We start from the raw sequence: 23,294 nt of genomic DNA, 5'->3' as shown, positions 1-23,294 counted from the left end.
CTAAAATCGGAAGAAAATACAACAGCTTACACAGAAAGAGAAAGTAAAAAGGATTTGATCTTGAATGAAGTAAAAAGGTTAAGCGATCAAAGAAAAAGCATGAAATTATTATTATTTGACACCTCCAGGGAGTCCAAAGACTCATCGTGGGAAGGCAACTGCTCTACAACTCTGTCTCCGCCACTCAATCCACCAACTGACTGCAACTACACCAACGCCATCTACCACCGACCACCACCACTATTTCCACAGATAATCACAAACATCCATGCCCATGGCTGGATTCGAACCCACAGCCCTTTGGCTGGAGAGCGGATACGCTAACCACTCGGTCAACCAGGCTGGCAATGAAATTAAAACAGAACTACAACAGAAATTAATATAATAGATTAACCAAAGAAATGAGAAAACTATTTAAAAGAGACAAGAATAACTGGTTAGAAGAGAAATGTAAAATGGCAGAGCTATCAAAAAAAAATAACCTCCATGAATTATATAAACAAATAGACCAAAATAGTAGGACACAGACAACAAAAATGATAATGATCAAAAACAAAGAGGGACAACTAATTGAAAGTAAATCAAAAAGAATGGCCAGATGGGAAGAATACTTCAGAGACATATAATAAAAACAGCTCTAAGAATCAAAAGTTCCTTTCCTGCTTTTAAGAATTCTTAAAAGCAAGAAAGGAACAACTTTTGGAACCATTAAAAACATTATTTGAAAGGATCTACAAAAATGAAGCAATGCCTACTGATTGGTCCAAATCAGTGATAACTCCTATATACACAAAAGGAGATAAAACAGAATACAATAATTACAGAGGCATTAGCCTCCTCAGTATTCCAAGTAAGGTTTTTACGAAAGTACTCCAAAAACAAATTAAGCCATATATAGAACTAACATTAGGAGAAGAACAAGCAGGTTTCAGACCAGGATGAAGCACAATTGATCAATTATTCACCTTAAGACAGCTAACAGAAAAGTCACTAGAGTACAACCAAAGTTGCTACATAAATTTCATAGACTTTTGTCAGGCATTGGATGCAAGCCATACAAGAGAACTATGGAAAACTATGAAAGAATATGAAAGAATTTGGAATTCCCAATAAAACTATAAGAATAATACAGAATCTATATGAGAAATCTGAAAGTGCAGTACAAGCGGAGGACACCTTAACCAACTGGTTCTACATAGAGAGTGGAGTAAGACAGGTATACAATCTGTCACCGGACCTGTTCATTCTTACACTGGAAGAAGCAACAAGTAAGGCCTTAAACAAAGAAGACTCTGGAATCAAAATATATGGGAAAAATATAACAAATTTAAAATTTGCAGACAACATTGCATTACTTGCAAGCACGGAAGAAGATCAACAACGAATTTCTGATAAAATAAAGGAAGAATGTATAAAATTTAGATTAAACGTAAATATAGACAAAACAAAAATTATGCAAATAGGTAAAAGAAACACCAATCTGAAAATTGAAATTGATAGTAAGAATCTAGAGCAAGTAAAAAATTTCACCTACCTTGGAGGAGTAATTGAGTACAAAGGCGAAATTACAAAAGATATAAACATACGAATCACTCAAGAATCCCAAACTTTTGGAGGACTTAATAAAATATGGAAGTCAAGAAACATCAAACAAGTAACAAAAATAAGAATCTATGACACAATGGTCCCCCTACTACTCCTCTATGGAAGTGAATGCGGGAATCTCATAAAAGCTGAAGGAAAAAAATTATAACTACTGAAATGGATTAGCTAAGAAGATTACTTGGAGTATCTCTGCTGGATAGACTAAGAAATGAAGACATAAGTGAACAATTAAAACAAGAAATAACAATAATACACAAAATCCAAGAAAGAAGACTGCAATGGTTTGGCCATGTGACCAGAATGGGAACAAAAAGATTACCAACTAAAGCTTTGTATACAATGATGTAAGGTAAAAGATCCAATGGGTGGCCCAGAATTAGATGGATAGACAAAATAAAAGAAGACCTGAAAACCAAATCACATCAAGCATCACCAAACTGGACAGAATTGTTCGGACTCTCCAGGGACAGACAGAAATGGAAAGAGTTCATTCGACCTCCTCATAATCATCCACATAGGTGATGAAAGAGAGAAGAATGCAGTTGTTTGCAGATGATGCAAAATTAGGGAAAGCAATGAAGAGTCAAGCAGATGTTATGGCTTTGCAGGAGGACTTGAATAGATTGCATGAATGGGCAGGAAGGTGGAACTGTCAGTTCAATGTTGCAAAATGCAAGGTTTTGAAATTTGGTAAGCAACGATGGGATGCAAATTATACACTTGGTGGGGAAACTTTAAGATGTAAACTGTCACGCTCCTTGGGCATAGTTTGTTAACCCACGGCAAGCAATTTCACTTCTTCAAGGTCAGTATGAGTCGACATACGAGTATATTCGTAGTTGGCTTGTGAGGCTCATATACCAACTATGAGTATACTCGTAGTTGGCAGCAAACGTGTTAAATGAGAAATGAGAGTGGAGACCTAGGAGTGGTGGTGGAGGACAAGGACCTGAAATTCAGGGGCCACATTGCACAAGTTGTGAAGATATCATATTGGATAATGGCGACGATGTGGAGGACTCTGACATTCAATAATAAAGAGGTCATGATGCAAAATTATCCACATGAGGCCTTGATCAGGTTATTGGATTATTGTGCACAGATTTGGTAGCAGGGTTTTCATGGTGACGAGGATATGTTGGAAAATGTCCAGAAAAGATTCAAAGGTTGTCAGTGGTCATTGGAATGTGGAGTAAGAGGACAGATTAAGAGAATGTAAATTGCAAACCCTTGTTAATAGGAGGAAGGGGGGGGGGATATGATTAAGATATATAAGCTAGTTAAGGGTTGTTATCAGGTTGACATGTAAAAGATTTTTCATAGAATGGGAGGGGAGGGTAGAACAATAGTCCATCCCTGGAAATTTTATAAGGAGGGTGTGAGCAGAGGAGTGAGAAGTAGGGTCTTTGTACTGAGAATAGTTGGCAAGTGGAATGCATTGCCTGAGTGTGTTATGAATGTAGAAACATTGAATCAGTTTAAAGTAAGGTTGGATGAGCATTGTTTGCAATAGTGTGTATCTCCCATGATGAGTCTCTGACTCCATGGAGGTCAGATAATAATAATAATAATTACAACAGACATCTAGAATATCTTTATCCTCAGTTTTTATGTCACTTGTTTCATCATGATTCCATTTATGGTTTTCTTTCTTCTGTTTCTAATCTTCTTACATTACTGTACAACATTTAAAGCTACTAAAAATAGATGGCATTTTTACCTATTAATAAAAATTTTGTACTTACCATTAGAATCAGATAAATGGACTGAATATGATGATTTTCTAAAACTGGTACAGGATAGAGCCCACTTAATGAGTCATGTATGTTTTGTAGAAATTGTTCTGTTACTCCAGGATGGTTTACATCATGAGCAATGCAAGCTATCATTAGAACTTTTATCTAATAAGAACAATCAAATTATTTTTTATACAAATACAAAGCAACAAAATTATATTTCATATAAACATGAAACAATTATCTTAATATAAGTTAGGGAAAAATGTATGACACAAGATTAGAACATCGGTTAAGCATTAGTTACTAAAATATATCTGGCATAAATAGCAGGGTCATTTATGATATGAAAGTTCTCAGAACAACTATTATTGACCAAATACCACATGGAGCTATATTATGTCAATAAAAGGTCAATTCACAACAAAACTGTAACTCTATTAATAATGACTCATTCTTATGTTATTCACTTGTGGAAAGTCCATTAGCAATGACTCGGCCATGTTCTGGTATGCTTTTGCCTATTGTATTTAATTATTATTATTATTCAGGCCTCCATGGAGTCAAAAGACTCATCGTGGGAGGTCCTTCCTAAGAAACACAAAGTCTATCAAGACTCATCGAGGAGAGGTTTCCCCCCCCCCCCTAAGAAACACAGTCTATCATGCCACTCCTTGAACTCATTGACTGCTCTTCCTCTCACCACTCCATCAGGCAATGCATTCCATGGTTCAACCACCCTCCATGCAAAGAAACCACTCCTCACCCTCTTGCTCACAGTTTCCTTTCGTAACTTCCAGGGATGGCCTATTGTCATCACTCCTTCCTGCTGTTCAACCAACCAAAAGAACTCCCCAGTGTCAACCCTGCAACCATCTCTCAACAGTTCAAAAGTCTCAATCACATCACCTCTCCTTCTTCTATCCACCAAACTCTGCAGTCCACATTCCCTCAACCGATCCTCATAACTATCATTGCACAGTCCTGAAAAACCATCTTTGTTATCCACCTTTTTACCCTTTCCACAGTTAATTTATCCCCTTCAAATCCTGGGGACCAAATCTGAGAACAATGGTATATGCGTGGTCTGATCAGGGTCTTATACAATGGAATGATAACTGTTTTATCTCTGCAGGTCAGTGTCCTTTTCATTATTGCAGCAATCCTCTGTGTTGCCTTCACCATCTTTGCAATATGTCCCCTAAATTTCAGGTTTCTATCAATCATCAACCCCAGATCTCTTGTCTCCCCCTACTTCCTCCAGTATAACTCCTCCCACAGAGTATGCAGTGTCCCATCGATGTTTCCCAAACCTGAAGACTTTACATTTTGCTGCATTAAACTGAGACCCCATTCATTTGCCCATCTATCTAGCTTATTCAAATCCTCTTGCAGGGCTGCACTATTACTAATTAGTGCAGCCCTGCACTAATTAGTAATAGTGCAGGGCTGCTGCATCTGCACTATTACTAATAATCCTTCCCGGCTTCACATCATCTGCAAACACCTGATGCCCACACTTCTCAATATAACAACATAAGCGGAGCATCATATCCACATAAAGGTTCATAAAGTCTGTGCTTATATCATAAAATAAGCACACAGACTTAGTGAAATGATTACTATAGCATTGATCATTGAATGCTAATGTCAGGCAACAGTGTTTTCAAGATGATCCTGATTTCAAGAGTTATTTAAGAGGATAGCATTGTTATGCTTACTTCCCCTTGCACTTATTAAATTTATTTATTTTTTTTTTTTTGTCTAACACTGTACCTTATTCCTACTTATTTATCCTTTCTTACTTAAACCTCTTCTATCAAAATCTTATCGGCCGTGCCATTAGTTACAATATTCAATTTTTTTATATTATATCCCTTCGGCTATGCCACTTGTTATTACATTCCTTCCCTCCCTTGTTATACCTTGTGCTTTTACTATTTTGTTTAATATATTGCTACTGTTATCTTAGCTCTCTCTCTCTCTCTCACGTATGCAAGTAACACTTGTTTCCTATCAAATGTTCTTTCCTTAAGTTCTTTGCAGTCTTACTGGCCTCTCTATATTATCCTAAACTACATCTAATCACACAACAATCTGAAAGAGTTTACCTGATAAGTATTAACACAATTATTTTTCACTGCGCCAGCTAATACCTAGGATAGACAGGGCTCTTGCCCAGGGTGACCCTTTCAGAGTGATACATGATGATCAGATCAAGATTTATCTTATTCCTCCGTTTGCCTATTTCTTTCTCACAGTTGTGGCTTGCTTAAAATGTTTCTTATTCACATGGGTTTATCCCGCTTAGTTCGTTCATATTTTATGAGTGGTAGTTTTGAATTCATAAGAAAAAAAGCAGGTCAGGCAGGTACTTGAATGAAACAATTTATTTAGCTTTAAGGAAATATATGATTATACAACACAAACATGTTATTATGAATGCTTTCAAGTTAGATCAAAGACTCTAATTAAATTATTCTAATCACACATATTAACTTGCATTGACCACTAATACAATCATCTTTAGCATAAATTCGTAGGTAATCGCCATGCCATTCTAATACATATGGTCATGAATTAACACAATAACACACTTTATACAATAAGTTTAGCTTGATCTGATATCTGTTCGGCCTCGTAGGGCAACCAAATTTTAACATGATCTCGGGCCTATGCCTAGTTATAGGCTATTCTTACAGTTCCTTAATTTAAGTCCAATACAAAATATTCTCACATGGGATTCACTCTCTTCTATAACTGGAAATAGGAATTCAAAAGTCTACATTACCATCTCTGTTCTTTATTTCTTCCTGCCTTGTCGGTCATCAAGGCCTTCAGTATAGTTTCCCAAGAGGATATCTCCCATTGATCTGTGCGAGTAAAATCTCGGTGGGAAAATGGGGGGTTGGCACAGTAACGTCGCCTCGAATGGACGGCATCAATTTGGTTCCTCCGTTGCACGACAACGCACAGCTATCCTAGTGCATGGATAAAGCTTGACCCATTATGAACGCTACGACAGACAAACCAAATGCCTTCCATGACTAGCCAGGAACTTCCCAGACGGTGAGCTCGACCACTATCCAAGAGACCAGGAATCCAGGAAAAAAAAGATTTGGAAGGATGGATGGCATCTCCGAGCTTCTTTTGTCACACGAAAAAGCATAGCCTTCCTAATCCAAGGAAATAGCTAGCCCCCTTAGGTATGCTGCGACAGAAGTCATACTTCCCACATCCACCTGGACTTCTCTGTAGGAACGGGACTTGACCCACGTCCGCACTCTGGAAACAGGAACCAAAAAAAAAGAGCGAGTGTCGGGTGCTTGACCTTTTTGTTAAATTTTCTCCTCTCGGTAATTCTCTCGATTTTCACGATGCGCACCAACGCGGTCACGTGTTTTCACATTGATCTCCTTAGCTCCCTCTATTTATTCGCACATATACCTGTTTTGTCTTCCTGGAAGACGCTTAGGTTTCTTTTTCCAGTATTTCTTTCCCTCCTTTCTTATGCATAATACAGGATGGCAAAAGTGACCCTTGAACACTGACTCATGGGCTTTGCTATTTTAGTACAAGAGACTGGTTTTCTTAAGTGGATTTGCCAGCTTACATGGATCTCTATATCTGGCCCACACTTAATACAGATTATATATAAAAGCTCATTATACAATTTTATACAATTTCTAAATTTTAGTTGTTTTGCACTTGTAAACAGCTTACACTTATCCTATTGCCAATGTTCCATATTCTCTGCCTAAGTTGTATTAAAGTTGTGACCTGAATATTTTATAATAAACATTTCATAGCTTATTCAGGACACAACAGCATTATTATCAAAGAGCAAAGACATTTTTAATATCTCTTATTTGATATTGGGTTTAATATAATTTTCTTTAATTATGTGTCACACAACATATATTATAAATAACAGTGGAAATAGTCAGGTCTTCCTGATTTATAACTGAAGTAAGATGTAAATTCATACTACCTTCCTGAATATTCATTAATTATTATTGTCTGTTCACAACTTAAGTATAAGCCATATACAGATCTGAAAAAAGTTCCATGCAGAACAACAGATCTAGTCTCTGTGGAAAAATTTCTCTTGCAACTTTACTAAATGCTTTTTTTTGAGATCAACGAAACTTAAAAGAGATTCTTCTTATTATTATTATTATTGCATGGGCACCTCCATGGAGTCCACAAACTCATCATGGGAGACCCAATTTATCCATGCAATCTATCATACCTCTCCTTGAACCCATTAATACACAAAATACTAACAACTAACTCAGGCAACTCATCCCATACATTTGCAACTGTCCAAGTAAAAAATCTAGTCCTCACACCCCTACTAACCACAGTTTCACTCAACTATCAGGGATGACCTCTTGTTCTTTCCCCTCTAGCTAAGTGCTGAGACATTTCTCCTGCATCAATCCTATAAAACCCTTGAAGTAACTTAAATGTTTCTATCATATCCCTTCTTTTTCGCAACTTTTGCAGTCCACATACCTTCAATCTATCCTCATATGGAACATTCCACAGACCACCTACCATCCTGGTTGCTCACCTCTGAATCCTTTCTACCACTTCCTCATCCTCAAGAAACCCAGGAAATCATACATGAGCACAGCAATCTAGATGTGGATGTATCAAGGCCTTATAAAGAGAAATAACAACTTCCATATCTCTACTTGTTAGTGTGTTCTTCACCAGCCAAGTAATCTTATGAACTAAATTAGCAATATATCCTCTAAACTTCAATTCTCTATCTAACACCACCACCCCTATATTACTGGCTTCATCTAGTTCTTGGAGAAAGTTCCATTAATGTGGTACACATCTTATAATCTATTTATCCCAAAATGCATAAATTAACATTTCTCCCCATTAAACTGACACTCATTATCTTTTGTCCATATGGACAGCCTATTTAAATCATCCTGCGAGCTCATCACATCACATCACCTTGATTCATTATTATTCTATCTAATTTTACATCATCTGCAAACATCTGAATATTTCCTTTATGGTTATTTCCTATATCATTTATGTAAAAACTAAAGAGTAGTTCCTAGCAGTGAACCTTGCAGCACACTAGTATTCACCAGCTTTTGGCTGGATTCTGCTCTTCCATATACCACTTTTTGATATCTGTCTTATTCACCCAACCAGTGTCATATCCATCCCTATTTGTTCTAATTTGCATAACAATGTTCCATGTAGTATTCTGTCAAATGCGTTTGCAATATTCAGCAGAATCATTGTGTAGCTATTTCCTTTATCTAACTTAGTTGTCACTCCATTATAAAAAGTTGCCTCTCACAGAGTATCATATTCCTATCCACCTATTCCCGAATTCTTTTATTGACCAATTTTTCCAGTACTTTTACCACCACTCCTGAGATATTGATTGGGCTATTATTTGCTACTGCAGTCTTAGAACCTCCCTTACACAAGGGAATTATTTTGCCCTCTTTCCACTTCCTTGGAACTCTATCAAAGCTGAGACTTAAATTAAAGAGCCTAGTCAGAGGCATTGTCAGTTCCTTTGCACATTCCCTCAGAATATGGGCTGATATTCCATGTATCTGATGACTCTGATCACAAAATCTTGGTAGTAAAAATTAAATTAAAATTCAAGAACATACTTAAGACCCATAAAAAACAGACCAATAAGAACTCAAAGACAAAGCTACACAAATCAAATCTGAAAAAGCAATAGAACCTGAGATAAGCCAATTGACCTCTGACAAAGTGAAACATTTATGGAACCAAGGTAAGGAAATCTTGGTACAGACTACCTGAAAAATATTATGAACAACTATTAAACCAAACAAAGACTGGATCACTGCAGAAATATTAGAAATCATAATCTTTAAAGGTACCTGTAACATGATTATAAATAATAAATTACACGATAACCATAGTAATCAACTTTAATGAAATGTACATCTGTACAATGTACAATGAATCTGTACAATGAAAGTACAGATATTTCGTACTGAAAATAACAGTACATCATCAGTGTGTAGAAACAAGCAATCAAAGGAACCGGTTTACAAATTACATACAGCAGTTGGTGGTTTACCAAATAAAAACTTTTGTCGTGTGTTAGAAATTAGTATTAATAAATAATACTATTGAAGATATTATTAAACAACTATTTTGATGGTTACATAAGATCTCCCAAACTTTTGGGAGAGAGAGACAATCATTCCAATTCAGATTTGGCTGATGTAAAAGGGCTTCATAGCTTTCTTTGAAAAGGCATTCATATTTAAACCTGCATCTATGGAGAAGATGAGCTCTATTCCACTGGATGTTGTGTTTAGTGTCAATATTATGTTCTGCCAGACAAGACTTTTGAGGTTTCATGTATTTGATATAACACTGATGGTCTTTAATTCTTTTTTCTACAGAACGGCCTGTTTGACCCAAGTATATTCTCGAGTTCTTGAGAGATAACTATCTCAGGCAGCAAGTAAAGGAAGGCAGTGAGGATCAAGAGTTCTAGATCTGATCATTTCATCAGAGGATGTAATTGTTAGAGGGAATTTTACATTTTCCTCCAGTTGGTGAAATTCATCATGAAGTAATCACTTGTGTTGCAGCTAGTCATATGCAGGCTTTTGTGAGGAAAGGATAAATGCAGAATTATAAGGCTGGTGATTATGACAAGCACAGGAGACAACTTCGAGCTATAACATGGAACGAGGATTAGGCAGTAAGGAATAAATGCTGCATGGGAACTTACAAAGAAATACATAACAGCATCAATGCACGAATGTAGAGCTTAAGCGTGAAATTTGGAAAAAGACGGTACTTTGGAGGAAGTACAAGATGAATAATGGTAATCAGTCACATGAAGAATATAAAGAACAAGCCAGGAGAGTGACTCAGTTAGTAAGGAAAACAAAAGTAGAGTATGAGCAGAAATTGGCAAATCAGGCTAAGAAAAACCCTAGAGAGTTCAATACAATTATTTCGGTTTTGTGACCACATGTTTATTAAAGAAAACTGTTTTGAAAACTAAACAAGTACTAAAAACAACACCTGACAAGGTTTCGTTAGTCGTCAGACTAACATCTTCAGAGGTAAAGAGAACTAAAAGTTTAAAGCACCAACCAGTAGAAATTACAAAAATTAGTTCATTTGTTGGTATTGTGAACATCTATCTAAACAATCTAACAGATAAGCTTAGGTGTTGATGGTTATTCATGACTTGTTTTTTACGGCATTAACAACACCACACACACTTTTATCACAAAGATGTTTTATTAACGCTTATATTTCGCTGATTTTCAACTCCGCATCATCAGAGCACAACACACTTGTAAACGCGACAGTGAGTGAGTGAAACAATATAATTGTAAAAGATCTAAAGTCCTATTTTTTTGGCACCCTCTATCCAGGAGTTTTTCTTAGGATAACCATCTCCAAATTTTTGGCAAATTAATGCAACCATATTTGTTAAGGTTGGGAGAATTCTTCAAAGCCATTGCTGACTCAAAAAATAATCTTTCAGATCTATAACGACTCCTAAATAGCACATTCGTTTTCCTCCATCTAATCCTGTGTGAAGGAGTGTCCAAAGCCTGGTCTGCCAGTCCCGACTTGCCATAGTAATAGTAGTGAATGTATCTTTCATGTTCTTCCAGGCGGATGTTCACTGATCTTCCTGTTTGCCCATAATAGGTCAAGTCACAGTCACAAGGCACTTCATACACTCCTGGGTGTGCTAAAGGGTGAAGTTTATCCTTAGGCAAGCGGATCAGAGTTGCCAGCTTGACATGAGGTTTGAAAGTGGTGCAAAGGCCATGTTTCAACAATACTTTGGCTATCTGTTCCGATGTACCTCTGATATAGGGAATAGGAATGGTCATGTTGTATTCTTGTATATTGGGGGGGGGGGTGCAGAGTAATAGGCTTATGCAGTATTTTATCTATTTTGTAGGGATTGTAGCCATTGGCTAAGAACGTATGGCACAGGTATTAGAGTTCAGTGGTCAGAACTGTATCGTTAGAACACATAGCTCTGACCACTGAACTCCAATACCTGCGCCATACATTTTTAGCCAACGGCTACAATCCGTACTTATTGTTGGACTGGATGATGAACTCATCATCCAGTCCAACAGTATGCCATTTTAAAAACACTTACACACACCGTACTGTTGGACTGGATGATGATGTGATTGTTTATGTAGGTATCTTCCTGTGTGTGTAGGCTTTCTGTAAATAGAAAAAGATAGTGATCCATCTGAAAAGCAGGTGACTAATGTGTCAAGAAATGGTAAACAGTTATTTGATTCTTTTTCTACTGTGAAGTGAATTTTCTGTTTAGGTAGGTGACAAAAGCATCCAAAGCGTCTTGTCCATGGGGCCAGATGGCTAACACATCATCTACATAGCATAACCACACTTGTGGCTTGTATGTAGCTGTAGTAAGTGCTTTGTTTCAAAGTGTTCCATGTAAAAATTTTCTAGCAGGGGAGAGAGGGGGGGGAAACCCATAGCAGTACCATTAATCTGTTTGTAGAATTTTCCTCCCCATGTAAAGTAACCTGCATTCATGGTAAATTGAAATAATTCAAAAATATCTGGGGGAAATTTAGACTTGATTAAATCAAGAGTGTCTATAAGTGGTACATTGAATAAGGAGGTGACATCGAAACTAACCATTATGTCTGAATCTTTTAGGATTAGATTTTTAACCAGTGTTTTGAAATGGATTGAATTTTTACAAAAGTAGAGGAGTTGCCAGTAAGGGGGGCAGGGGACTTGGCTAAATTCCTGGCCAGTTTAATAGGGAAATATTAGTTTTGTGGAATTTTGGTAATCCATAAATACGGGGTGGTTTAACATGAATTGGTTTTATTTTCCTCATGATTTCTTTGGGCCATGATGTCTCAGTAATTTTCTGACTTTTTTCTTTTGTGACATCGTAGGGTCTCGATGGTTATAATTTTGATATGTGGAACTGTCACATATGAGATCTTGCATTTTTCTGTTATACTCTTCTTTATTCATGATAACTGTTGCATTTCCTTTATCAGCTTTTGTAATAATAATATTTTTATTATTATATAACTTTTTTAGGGCAGTTATTTGCTTATGTGGCATATTGTGTGCTTGTGGTGTAGTGGTTATCACATCTGCCTCACGTGCGGAAGGTCCTAGGTTCGATCCCTAGCAAGCAGAGAATTTCTTTTGAAGAAGGAGAGGTGATATGATTGAGACTTTTAAACTGTTGAGAGGTGGTTACAGGGTTGACAGTGGGGAGTTCTTTCGCTTGGTTGAACAGCGGGAAGGAGTGATGACAAGAGGCCATCCCTGGAAGTTACGAAAGGAAACTGTGAGCAAGAGGGTGGGGAGTGGTTTCTTTGCGTGGAGGGTGGTTGAACCATGGAATGCATTGCCTGATGGAGTGGTGAGAGTGAGAACGGTCAATGAATTTAAGGAGTGGTATGATAGATTTTGTGTTTCTTAGGGGGGATCTCCCCTCGATGAGTCTTGACAGACTTTATGTTCTTAGGAAGGACCTCCCACGATGAGTCTTTCGACTCCATGGAGGCCTGAATAATAATAATAATAATATTGCTTTTTGGAGGCTTAGCCTTGTTTATAATACTTGCTATATCTAGTCGCATGTTATTGGCCATTGCGGTGGAAGATTGTGGATACCCTGTTCTACTTTCATATTCATTTCTAGTTTAGGAATTTGTTTGGGCGTGACGGCAAAGTTATGTCCTAGACTGAGAGCGTTCTTGGTTTCTTCAGTGAGTGTTTCCGACGATAGGTTTACGACCACGTCATCTCGTCGAAGTTGCAATCGGGACTTTGTACGTTGGCGCTGTTTTAGGAGTTCATATTTCTTTAGGTGTTTGATTTTTACTTTTGTGAATTTTTTTTTGCTGCAACTTCGGAGATGTGCTGTAGGACAGTCCATATTTCAGGATTTAACACGTTGATTAGTTCTTGTTGTAGAGCTGTAATAGAGCTGTTTAGCTTACTAAGCTATATGTGAGTAGCGGCGATTTGTTCTCGAAGAAGCGCTAAACTCGCCCGTCAATAAATACGATGTGCCTTTGCCGAATGCAACTTTTCTTTGAAGTTCAGAAAAGATGGAATGATGTCGTTGTCGTGCCATCGTTTAAGCAAGGCTAACCTGTTCAATTTTCTGGACAATATCTAGTTCGGTATTCGGTAAGTTTCAACTTACCGAACCGTCGCGCTTTGTATACAATATCTTCTCTGTGCAGAATCACCAATCTAACAGATAAGCTTAGGTGTTGATGGTTATTCATGACTTGTTGTTGTTGTTGTTGTCTTGTCCTTTGAAGAGTCTTAGATGTTTCCGTGTGCTCCTTGTACTGCTTTGGCTATGTCTGTGATTTTGTTTGTATAGAGCTGTTGTTCAGGATTAGGATCTATTTCTTGCAAGGCTGCTGTAATTGCTGGACAGGTAAAGATGTGAGTGGGTGTCAGTTCAGTATTGGGGCAGTTGTTGCAGTTTCTATATGTTCTCGTATCATCTGTATTGATCTTCATTCCTCTATAATGTCCTGTTCGTAGTCTTGCTATCGTGGTGGAGGTCTTTCTGTCAGCATTGATCTCGGGAATTTGATGTTGTATCACTGATTTCAATGGAATTAGTTTAGCTTTTGCTAGTGCATTGGCATCAGCAAGAGTTATCATATGAGTTTCTTGGTTGAGTTCTCTGGCCTCTTTTGCTAATTTATCAGCTGCTTCATTGTGATCAATGCCTACATGAGCAGGAATCCATTGTAAAATGCAACTTTTACCTAAACACTTTAGTTGATTTAAGAGTTTATGGATGTCTTGTGTGAGCTTGGTATTGCCATTTTTGATTGCCTCCATAGCTGATCTTGAGTCACTGTAAATTATAATTCCTTCAGATTGTTGAGATGATGATAGATTTAAGTAGGCTTCTAGTGCTTTATTTATTGCGTAGAGTTCGCTGGTAAAATTGGAAGCGATTCTCCCAGATCCAACTTTTATTGAAAGTTTTTCACCTATCGGGAGTAGAAGGAGAACACCGGCACCTCCATTAATCATATTGGTGTCTGATGATCCATCGGTATAACAAATAACCTGTTTGGAGGATGAAAGAAGGTTGATGGTGTTTAGGCCTTTTTCTTTAAGCATTTCTTTTGGTTCTTTTTTTGTACAGAGTTTGGTAAGGTTTAGATTTATGGAGGTATTTGAAGGTAAATGACTGGAAAATAGAGGTTCTTTGTTTATGTGGACATTTAGCTGATCAAGGCCTATTTCTTTCCTGATAGTGTCATCATATTGTAAAGTTGATGATCTGTGAAGTCTGCAATTTTGGTTCCAATGTTCATAAGTTTTTAGGGAGATATGATCACTTTGGTAGCTTCTGATATTATTTATGAATTTTATGGTGGCAAATTTTCGTCTTTCCTCCAGCAGGTCAAGCCCACATTCCTGTTGGGCTCTGATGTTGTTAGTAGATGAGACTGCACCAATGATAATCTTGGATGCTTTTGCTTGTATTTTGTCTAGTTTTTTCTTTACCGATGAGGCCGAAGGTGACCAGATAGGTGCTGCATATTCCATTATTGGCCTTATTAGTGACTTGTTTTTTACAGCATTAATAACACCACACACTTTTATCACAAAGATGTTTTATTAACGCTTATATTTCACTGATTTTCAACTCAGCATCATCAGAGCACAACACACTTGTAAACGCGACAAGTGAGTGAGTGAAACAACATAATTGTAAAAGACAAAAGATCTATAAGTCCTATTTTTTTGGCACCCTCTAACGGAAAAAAAAAAAAAAAACCCAGCAGCTATCCAGGAGTTTTTCTTAGGATAATCTAAGTCCAACAGTACGGCATTTTAAAAACACTTACACACAGAGCCAGAGCCATTTGTTCTAACGATACAGCTCTGACCACTGAACTCCAATACCTGCGCCATACGTTCTTAGCCAATGGCAATAATCCCTACAAAATAGATAAAATACTACATAAGCCCATTACTCTGCCCCTCCCCCAATACACAAGAATACAACATGACCATTTCTATTCTCTATAGCAGAGGTACATCGGAAAAGATAGCCAAAGTATTGTTGAAACATGGCCTTCGCACCACTTTCAAACCTCATGTCAAGCTGGCAAGTCTGGTCTGCTCGCCTCGCCTAAGGATAAACTTCACCCTTTAGCACACCCAGGAGTGTATGAAGTGCTTTGACTGTAACTTCGCCTATTATGAGCAAACAGGAAATCAGTGATCATCTGCCTGGAAGAACATGAAAGATACATTCGCTACTATTACTATGGCAAGTTGGGACTGGCAGACCAGGCTTTGGACACTCCTTCACACAGGATTAGATGGAGGAAAACGAATGTGCTATTTAGGAGTCATTATAGATCTGAAAGATTATTTTTTGAGTCAGAAATGGCTTTGAACAATTCTCCCAACCTTAACAAATATGGTTGCATTAATTTGCCAAAAATTTGGGAGACGGTTATCCTAAGAAAAACTCCTGGATAACTGCTGTTTTTTTTTTCTTTTTTTTTTTCGTTAGAGGGTGTCAAAAAAATAGGACTTTAGATCTTTTGTCTTTTACAATTATATTGTTTCACTCACTCACTGTTGCATTAAAAAGTATGTTGTGCTCTGATGATGCCGAGTTGAAAATCAGCGAAACATAAGCGCTAATAAAACATCTTTGTGATAAAAGTGTGTGTGGTGTTGTTAATACCGCGAAAAATAAGTCATGAACATCTAAACAGTTTGTTAAAAAAAATGATTAACAGATCTATACAACCATTAATTAATGCATGTTAGCTGGAGACAATGCTATTTGTTGTCATGTTCTGTGGTTCACGCTCACTCTATCCGAGGTCTGAAATTGGTAAATTTTTAACAAATGATGACCAAACTTGATTTAAAATCAAACCTTGGTTTTTGTTGCATTGCGTAGGAATTTTAATCATATTTGATGCCTCTTGGAATTTTCTTGTGAAACAATTCTCATCTATATAGGACATGTTTGTTCTATCCCAGAGTATATCATGATCAGTAGAGGTTGTGTGAAATGTCAATCCTGATTTATGTTTTCTCTTATTTTGTACGTCTTTTTGATGTCCGCTCATGTGGATTTCTCCTGATCTCCCCATCTGGCCCACATAGCAGATGCGATAGGAACAGTGAATATTATAAACCCCTGGTTTTTTCATTGGGTGATATAGAGGTTTCGGAGAATGAAGAGATCTTGATATTTTTTTAAGTGGCAGTTCTAACGAGGGATGAAACAAATCTTATGAAAGGCTTTAATTTTGCTGTAATGCTACGACAAGGCCCGAAAATTGATATCATAGCCCAAATTAAAAAAGGAATAAGAAATGTACCAGAAGATATAGCAGATATGATCCACATTCAAAGTGCAGCATTACTATTAAATTACCACCAAAAAACCTACAAAAAACAGAATTCGCAGCCCTTAATAAACTCAAATCAGACAAAAACATAGCCATAATAAAAGCAGACAAAGGCAATGCAACAGTGATTTTAAACTCAGAAGATTATATTTTTCATTTTGTTGTTATAATCTTTTGAGTTTAAAATCACTTGAAGATTTCCATACCTACACAGCATTAGACAGAGACCCCACTTGGCAAACTCACAACAAAACCAATGAACTTATCAAGAATATACCAAAACGGTTTGAGGAACTCAAAAGAAATCTACATTCCAAACACCTACTAGTGCTTAGAATATATGGAATCCCTAAAATTCATAAAAAAGATATACCACTAAGACCGATAGTGAACGGAAGGGACTCTCCTACCTCAAATCTGGCAAAACACCTTACAAATTTGATTTTACCACATATAGGAAAAACAACATCGTTCATTAAGAACAGCACAGACTTCATAGAAAAAGTAAAATATATACACATAGATCCTGCAGATATATTAACAAGTTTAGATGTAGTCAGCCTTTTCACAAAGATTCCAAGAAATGGAACAGTAAACATCGTAGAAAATCTCTTCCCACCAGACATTGTACAGCTCTACAAACATTGCATAAAAAACACATTCTTCCTTTACCAAGACAAACTCTGGGAACAAAAAGGACTAGCAATGTGTTCACCCCTCTCACCAACTCTAGCAAACCTCTACATGGAAAATTTTGAAAATAATGCTTTACAAAACTGGCACAAAAAACCAAAAATATATCTCTGCTATGTGGACGACATCTTCATCATTTGGCCAGGAACAGCACTAGAACTGACTATATTTCAAGACTATTTTAATAACTTACATCCTAACATAAAATTCACTCTGGAACTAGAAGAAAATAAAAAAACTTCCTTTCCTAGACATTCTTATAGAAATAAATGAAAGAAAAAACAGATTATCATTCTCCATCTATAGAAAACCAACAAACACAGGAAGATTTCTGCACGCTACTTCACATCACCACCCCAAGAAAAAGATAGGCCTAATAAAAACCTTAAGGGATAAAGCATACAACATCCCCAGTACAGAAGAAACACAATACTTAACACGGATCCTACAACTGAATGGTTTCAATACTAAGTTAATTTCAATCTTTGTGAAAAGGCTGACTACATCTAAACTCGCTAATATGTCTGAATGGTTTCAATAATAAGAACATTCTCAATACAACACCTAGAAGAAACTTAAATAAACAAGATTTCAAGAACGTAGTCACCCTTCCTTATATCAAGAATGTAACAAATAAATTAGCCAAACTTCTCTACGAATACAACATAAAAGTGACTTTCCTGCCACTTGGAAAAATATCAAGATCTCGTCATCCTCTGAAACCTCCACACTACCCAATGAAAAAACCAGGGGTTTATAATATTCACCGTTCCCATGGCATCTGCTATGTGGGCCAGATGGGGAGATTAGGAGAAATCCACATGAGCGAACATCAAAAGGACGTACAAAATAAGAGAGAACATAAATCGGGATTGGCATTTCACACATCCTCTACTGATCATGATGTACTCTGGGATAGAACAAAATGTCCTATATAGATAAAAATTGTTCCACAAGAAAATTCAAAGAGACATCAAATATGATTAAAATTCCTACGCAATGCAGCAAAAACCAAGGTTTGATTTTAAATCAAGTTTGGTCATCATTTGTTAAAAATTTACCAATTTCAGACCTCGGAGTGAGCGTGAACCACAGAACGTGACAACAAATAGCATTGTCTCCAGCTAACAAGTATTAACGGTTGTATAGATCTGTTATTCGGTTTTTTAATGAAGTATTTAGATGTTCATGATAACAACAAATGAACTTTTCGCAATTTCTAGTAGTCTGTGCTTTAAACTTTTAGTTCTCTTTACCTTTACCCCTGAAGATGTTAGTCTGATGACTAACGAAACCTGTCAGGTGTTGTTTTTAGTACTTGCTTAGTTTTAAAAACAGTTTTCTTTAATAAACATGTGGTCACAAAACCGGAATAATTATATTGAACTTCTTAACCACAAAAACCTCCGCAAGAACCCTAGAGAGTTTTTTTGGATATGTGGCAAGTAGAAGGAAGCATGATCATGGAAAGATGAAGTTAAGGGATGAAAGTGGTAGAATGGTAACTGCTGCAGAAGACATTGTTGAAGTATTCAGTGATCAATTTAAAGTGTGTTTCATCTTGATCAGGGTGGAATCATGAGGAACTTAAGTCTAGAGGACATAGGAGAGGATAGCTTAATTGTGAGTGAGCACGAGGTATTTGAGGAAATAAATAACCTTGATGTTAATAAGGTGATAGGATTTGATGACATATCACCATGCATCTTAAGGGAATGTTCTAGGGAAATGGCAGTAGCATTGGCATGCCTGTTTAATAAGAGTTTTGCAACAGCACAGGTTCCAAGGAAGTGAAAGGAGGGTAAAATTGTTCCACTGCATAAAGGTAATGATAAGGCTGTAACTTCAAATTTAGCTACAAATTCAAATTATAGGCCGGTCTGTATATCTGGAGTTGTGGTGAAGGTCCTGGAGAGATTGGTGAGAAGTAGGATACAGAAATGGGTTATAACAGCAGTATCCTATTTGGTTTTCAGCTTGGGTTTGTTAAGGGGAGATCGTGTTTCACTAACTTACTTATGTACTACAACAAGGTGACAAATACCTTGGACAGAGGAGATGTATATACAGTGGTGTACTGGATTGCAAAGGCTTTTGATAGACTGCCACATGACAAGCACTTAAATAAATTAAAACAGATGGGATTAGATAACAGACTTCTGTGTTGGATCAGTGACTGGCTGTCAGATAGGTATCAGAAAGTTGTATATAGGCGTGCAGTATCTCGAAAGAGAAAGGTCACCAGTGGTGTGTCGCATGGGTCAGTTTTGGGGGCCATTGTTGTTCAACTTGTATGTTACTGATATTGGGTCAGGTTTAACTAGTGATATCCAGCTGTTTGCGGATGATGCAAAACTGGGGAGAGCAATGCACAGTCAGGCTGATGTTAATGTCTTATAAGAGGACGTGAATAGATTGTATGAATGGGCAGGTAAGTGGAAATGTGAGTTCAATGTTGCCAAGTGTAAGGTTTTGAGATTTGGTAAGCAACGATGCAATGCAAAGTATACACTTGGTGGGGAAACTTTAACAGAAGTAGAGGAGATGAGAAATCTAGGAGTGATGTTGGACGAGGATCTGAAATTGAGGGCCACATTGCACAAGTTGTGAAGACATCACATCAAATAATGACAATGATGCAGAGAACCCTGACATGCAGAAATAGAGAGGTTATCCATATAAGGCCTTGATCAGGCTTCATATGGATTATTGTGCACAGATTTGGTTGCCAGGTTTTGATAGTGACGAGAATATGTTGGAAAGGATACAGAGAAGATTCACAAAGGTAGTCAATGGTCTTTGGAATGTGGAGTACAAGGACAGATTGAGAGAATGTAATTCTTAGAGCCTCGTGAATAGGAGGAAGAGGGGGGAGTGGGGATATGATTGAGACATATAAGGTGGTCAGGTGTTGTTATCAGGTAGATATAGAAGAGATTTTTCAAAGAATGTGAGAGGGAAGTAGAACAAGAGGCCATTGCTGGAAAGGAGGGTGTGAACAAAGGAGTGAGAAGCAGGTTCTTTGCATGGAGGGTGGTTGGTGAGTGGAATACATTGCCTGAGTGTGTTGTGGATGTGGACACATTGAATCAGTTTAAGAGGGGTTGGATGAACATTTCATGGAAGATCTTTTCAAGATCTTCCATGAAAAGATCGCTTCACTGTCCAGTCATTGCCTAACATCAAACTATTTTTTATGGAAGAAAACCATTTACTAGCAATTGACTGGCTCGGCAATGGGCAGCCCTCTCTCACCTTCTTGTGCCGATCTTTTCATGGAAGATCTTGAAAGTAGAATTTTATCTCAAGTAGACCCCAAACCCACAATATGGTGGAGATATGTGGATGACATCTTCATTGTGTGGAACCACAAAAAAGATGACTTATTTGAATTCCTAAATAAGATCAACTCATTTCACCATTCAATCAAATTCACTCTGGACCTTGAAAAAGAAAAACAATTACCATTTCTGGGTATCCTAATTAAGAAGTAAACTAATGGTCTTTTCAACCTCTCAGTTTATAGAAAACCTACGAATACAGGACGTTATTTACACTTCAGCTCCTCTCACCACATTTCTCAAAAACTCAGCATTGTACAAATGCTAAAGAAGAGAGCTGTCCGGATTACCACAGACCAAAAAGATCTCCAAGACTGATATCTAACAACCTCATCTTGAATGGCTACCCCTGGAGATGTTAACAAGATTCTATTCTCTGATCCACCACAAAGACAACAAGAAGACACTCAATATATTACCACAATCGTCATTCCATATATAGGGACAGCCTCTAACAAGGTTGCTAAACTCATTAAACCACATAGAATAAGAGTGACCTTTAAACCTAAAGATACAATTCGACAACTTTTAAGATCTCGAAAAGACTTCCATCCTTTCTTTAAATATGCTGGAGTTTACAATATTCCATGCTCGTGTGGTTTAAGTTATATTGGCCAAATTTCAAGAAGCCTTGAGATAAGACAGAGAGAACACATTGGATATATCAAAACCAACAGACAAGATATATCGGGCTTATCTTCCCATTTCCTCCACAACCAACCAACCATGTCATTTTCTACAGAACAGTCGCCTGTTCTGCAGAAAATCTTAATAGGAACCAAGGTTTAATTTTATCTGAGATCTGGAAGACCCTAATTAGATCTCTAAACACACAATAAATGAACTTTAGTACCAACTATAAAACGTTCCTAAACAACAACAAGTGAAATCATGTAGGCGCCACATGTGTATTGCATATATTCAGTGTTGTTTTGTAATTTATAATTAGAATTCTGTTAATGTCTAGTCTGTAACATGTTTTGTTAGCTTTAGTTCCTATTATCAGTCCCGTACCCTGAAGATGCCAACAGCTTTAGTTGGTGAAACTAGTTGGTATTAAAATAGTTTTTTCTCAGATACTTGATCAACATTTCCCAAATAGTCAATTCAAAGAGATGAATAAATTGAGTGATTGGGCACGGGAATGGGGATGTGAGTTCAATGTTGCAAAATGTAAGGTTTTAAAATTTGGAAAACAAAGATGGGATGCAGAATTTATGCTTGGTGAGGATATATTGTAGGAGGCGGGGGAAATAAGAGATCTGGGAGTGATAGTGGATAAGGATCTGAAATTTAGGAGACACATAGCCAAAATTGCAAAGACAACACAAAGGCTTCTGGGAATGTTGCAGAGGACACTGACTTGTAGAAGTAGTTCCATTGTATAAGGCTTTGATTAGGCCACACACGAACTACTGTGCCCAGATTTGGTTACCTGGTTTTCAGAAGGATGAAGAGGTTGGAAAGGGTCCAAAGGAGACTGACTAAGGTAGTTTCTAATTTCTAAGGTAGTTACTAAGGTAGTTTCTTGAGTATGAGGAAAGATGAGAAGATGCAACTTGCAGTGTCTGGTGGACAAGAGGAAAAGGGAAGATATGATAGAGACCTACAAGTTAGTAAGGGGTTGTTATAGGATCAATGCTGGGGAGGTTCTACAGAAAATAGTGGGAGATCAGGGGAGAACCTGAGGTCATCCCTGGAAACTGTATAAAGAGAGTGTGAGTAGGGGAGTGAGAAGCCAGTTTTTTTCATGTAGAGTTGTGAATGATTGGAATGCCTTGCTTGAGAGTGTGGTGTCTACAGAGAATTTGAGTATGTTTAAACACAGTATGATGAGCTGTGTGTATGATAAAAGGATCTCCCAGATGAGTCTTTGACTCCATGGGGTCTCAGGTAATAATAATAATAATAATAATAATAATAACTTCCTTCTTTTTGAAATACATTTAGGCAGCATTGCTGCTGTTTAACACTCCTTGGCCCCTGTCTAAAATGGCACTTATCTTCTTCCCATATAATTTCTCACTTCATGCTATGTCCCATGTTTGATATGGATTGGACACTACTTCAGAAGCTATGGAAAGCTTTTCATATTTGCATATGCTTTGTGAAGGCTTCCATTCTTTTATATGGCTTCAATCCATAAAAGTTCTTTAGATGATAAAAAAAAAGTTAAAAAAATGCACGCATGCACGCACGCGCGCACACACACACATAGAGAGAGAGAGAGAGAGAGAGAGAGAGAGAGAGAGATGCATACACATTATTTATTTATTTTTCATAAAAGGGAAGAATGATTTTTTAAATTAGATTAGAGATAGGAAAAAAACAGCTGTAAAATTATATGGGGAAGACTGTTCCAAATTACAGAGGTATATTAAATGAAGGAAGAGGATGAGAAGTTGGTATGGTGAGTTTGGTGCTGAATCATATATGAATGTTGGCCTGCAGATGCCAGTTTACATATGGCATTG

General features: G+C 37.2%; 2 protein-coding genes and 1 non-coding gene across 3 annotated transcripts in view; 1 reads left to right on the top strand and 2 right to left on the bottom strand.

Annotated features, from left to right (window-relative positions):
* The window catches only part of LOC150098395 (cAMP and cAMP-inhibited cGMP 3',5'-cyclic phosphodiesterase 10A-like), a 158,424-nt gene extending 154,984 nt beyond the window's left edge, over positions 1-3,440 (bottom strand). The window contains exon 1 of the mRNA XM_090405520.1: positions 3,351-3,440. The gene's annotated coding sequence lies outside the window, so the exon portion shown is untranslated. The remainder of the gene's footprint in view (positions 1-3,350) is intronic.
* Positions 3,374-23,294, bottom strand: part of LOC150098392 (cAMP and cAMP-inhibited cGMP 3',5'-cyclic phosphodiesterase 10A-like) — a 534,534-nt gene continuing 514,613 nt past the window's right edge. Inside the window, exon 19 of the mRNA XM_090405194.1 lies at positions 3,374-3,506. Within this exon, the coding sequence (XP_090261320.1) occupies positions 3,503-3,506 (4 nt within the window). The 3' untranslated portion in view covers positions 3,374-3,502. The remainder of the gene's footprint in view (positions 3,507-23,294) is intronic.
* On the top strand, positions 12,479-12,551 carry TRNAV-CAC (transfer RNA valine (anticodon CAC)). The gene has a single exon. It is a non-coding gene; the product is annotated as a tRNA-Val (tRNA).

The sequence above is a fragment of the Typopeltis vanoorti genome, chromosome 15 (assembly GCF_054136105.1).
Source record: "Typopeltis vanoorti isolate ZY-2024b chromosome 15, IOZ_Tvanoo_1.0, whole genome shotgun sequence".
NCBI classification, from domain to species: domain Eukaryota; kingdom Metazoa; phylum Arthropoda; class Arachnida; order Uropygi; family Thelyphonidae; genus Typopeltis; species Typopeltis vanoorti.
The sequence above is the reverse complement of the archived record's forward strand: the minus strand, read 5'-3'. Positions and strand labels throughout refer to the sequence as shown.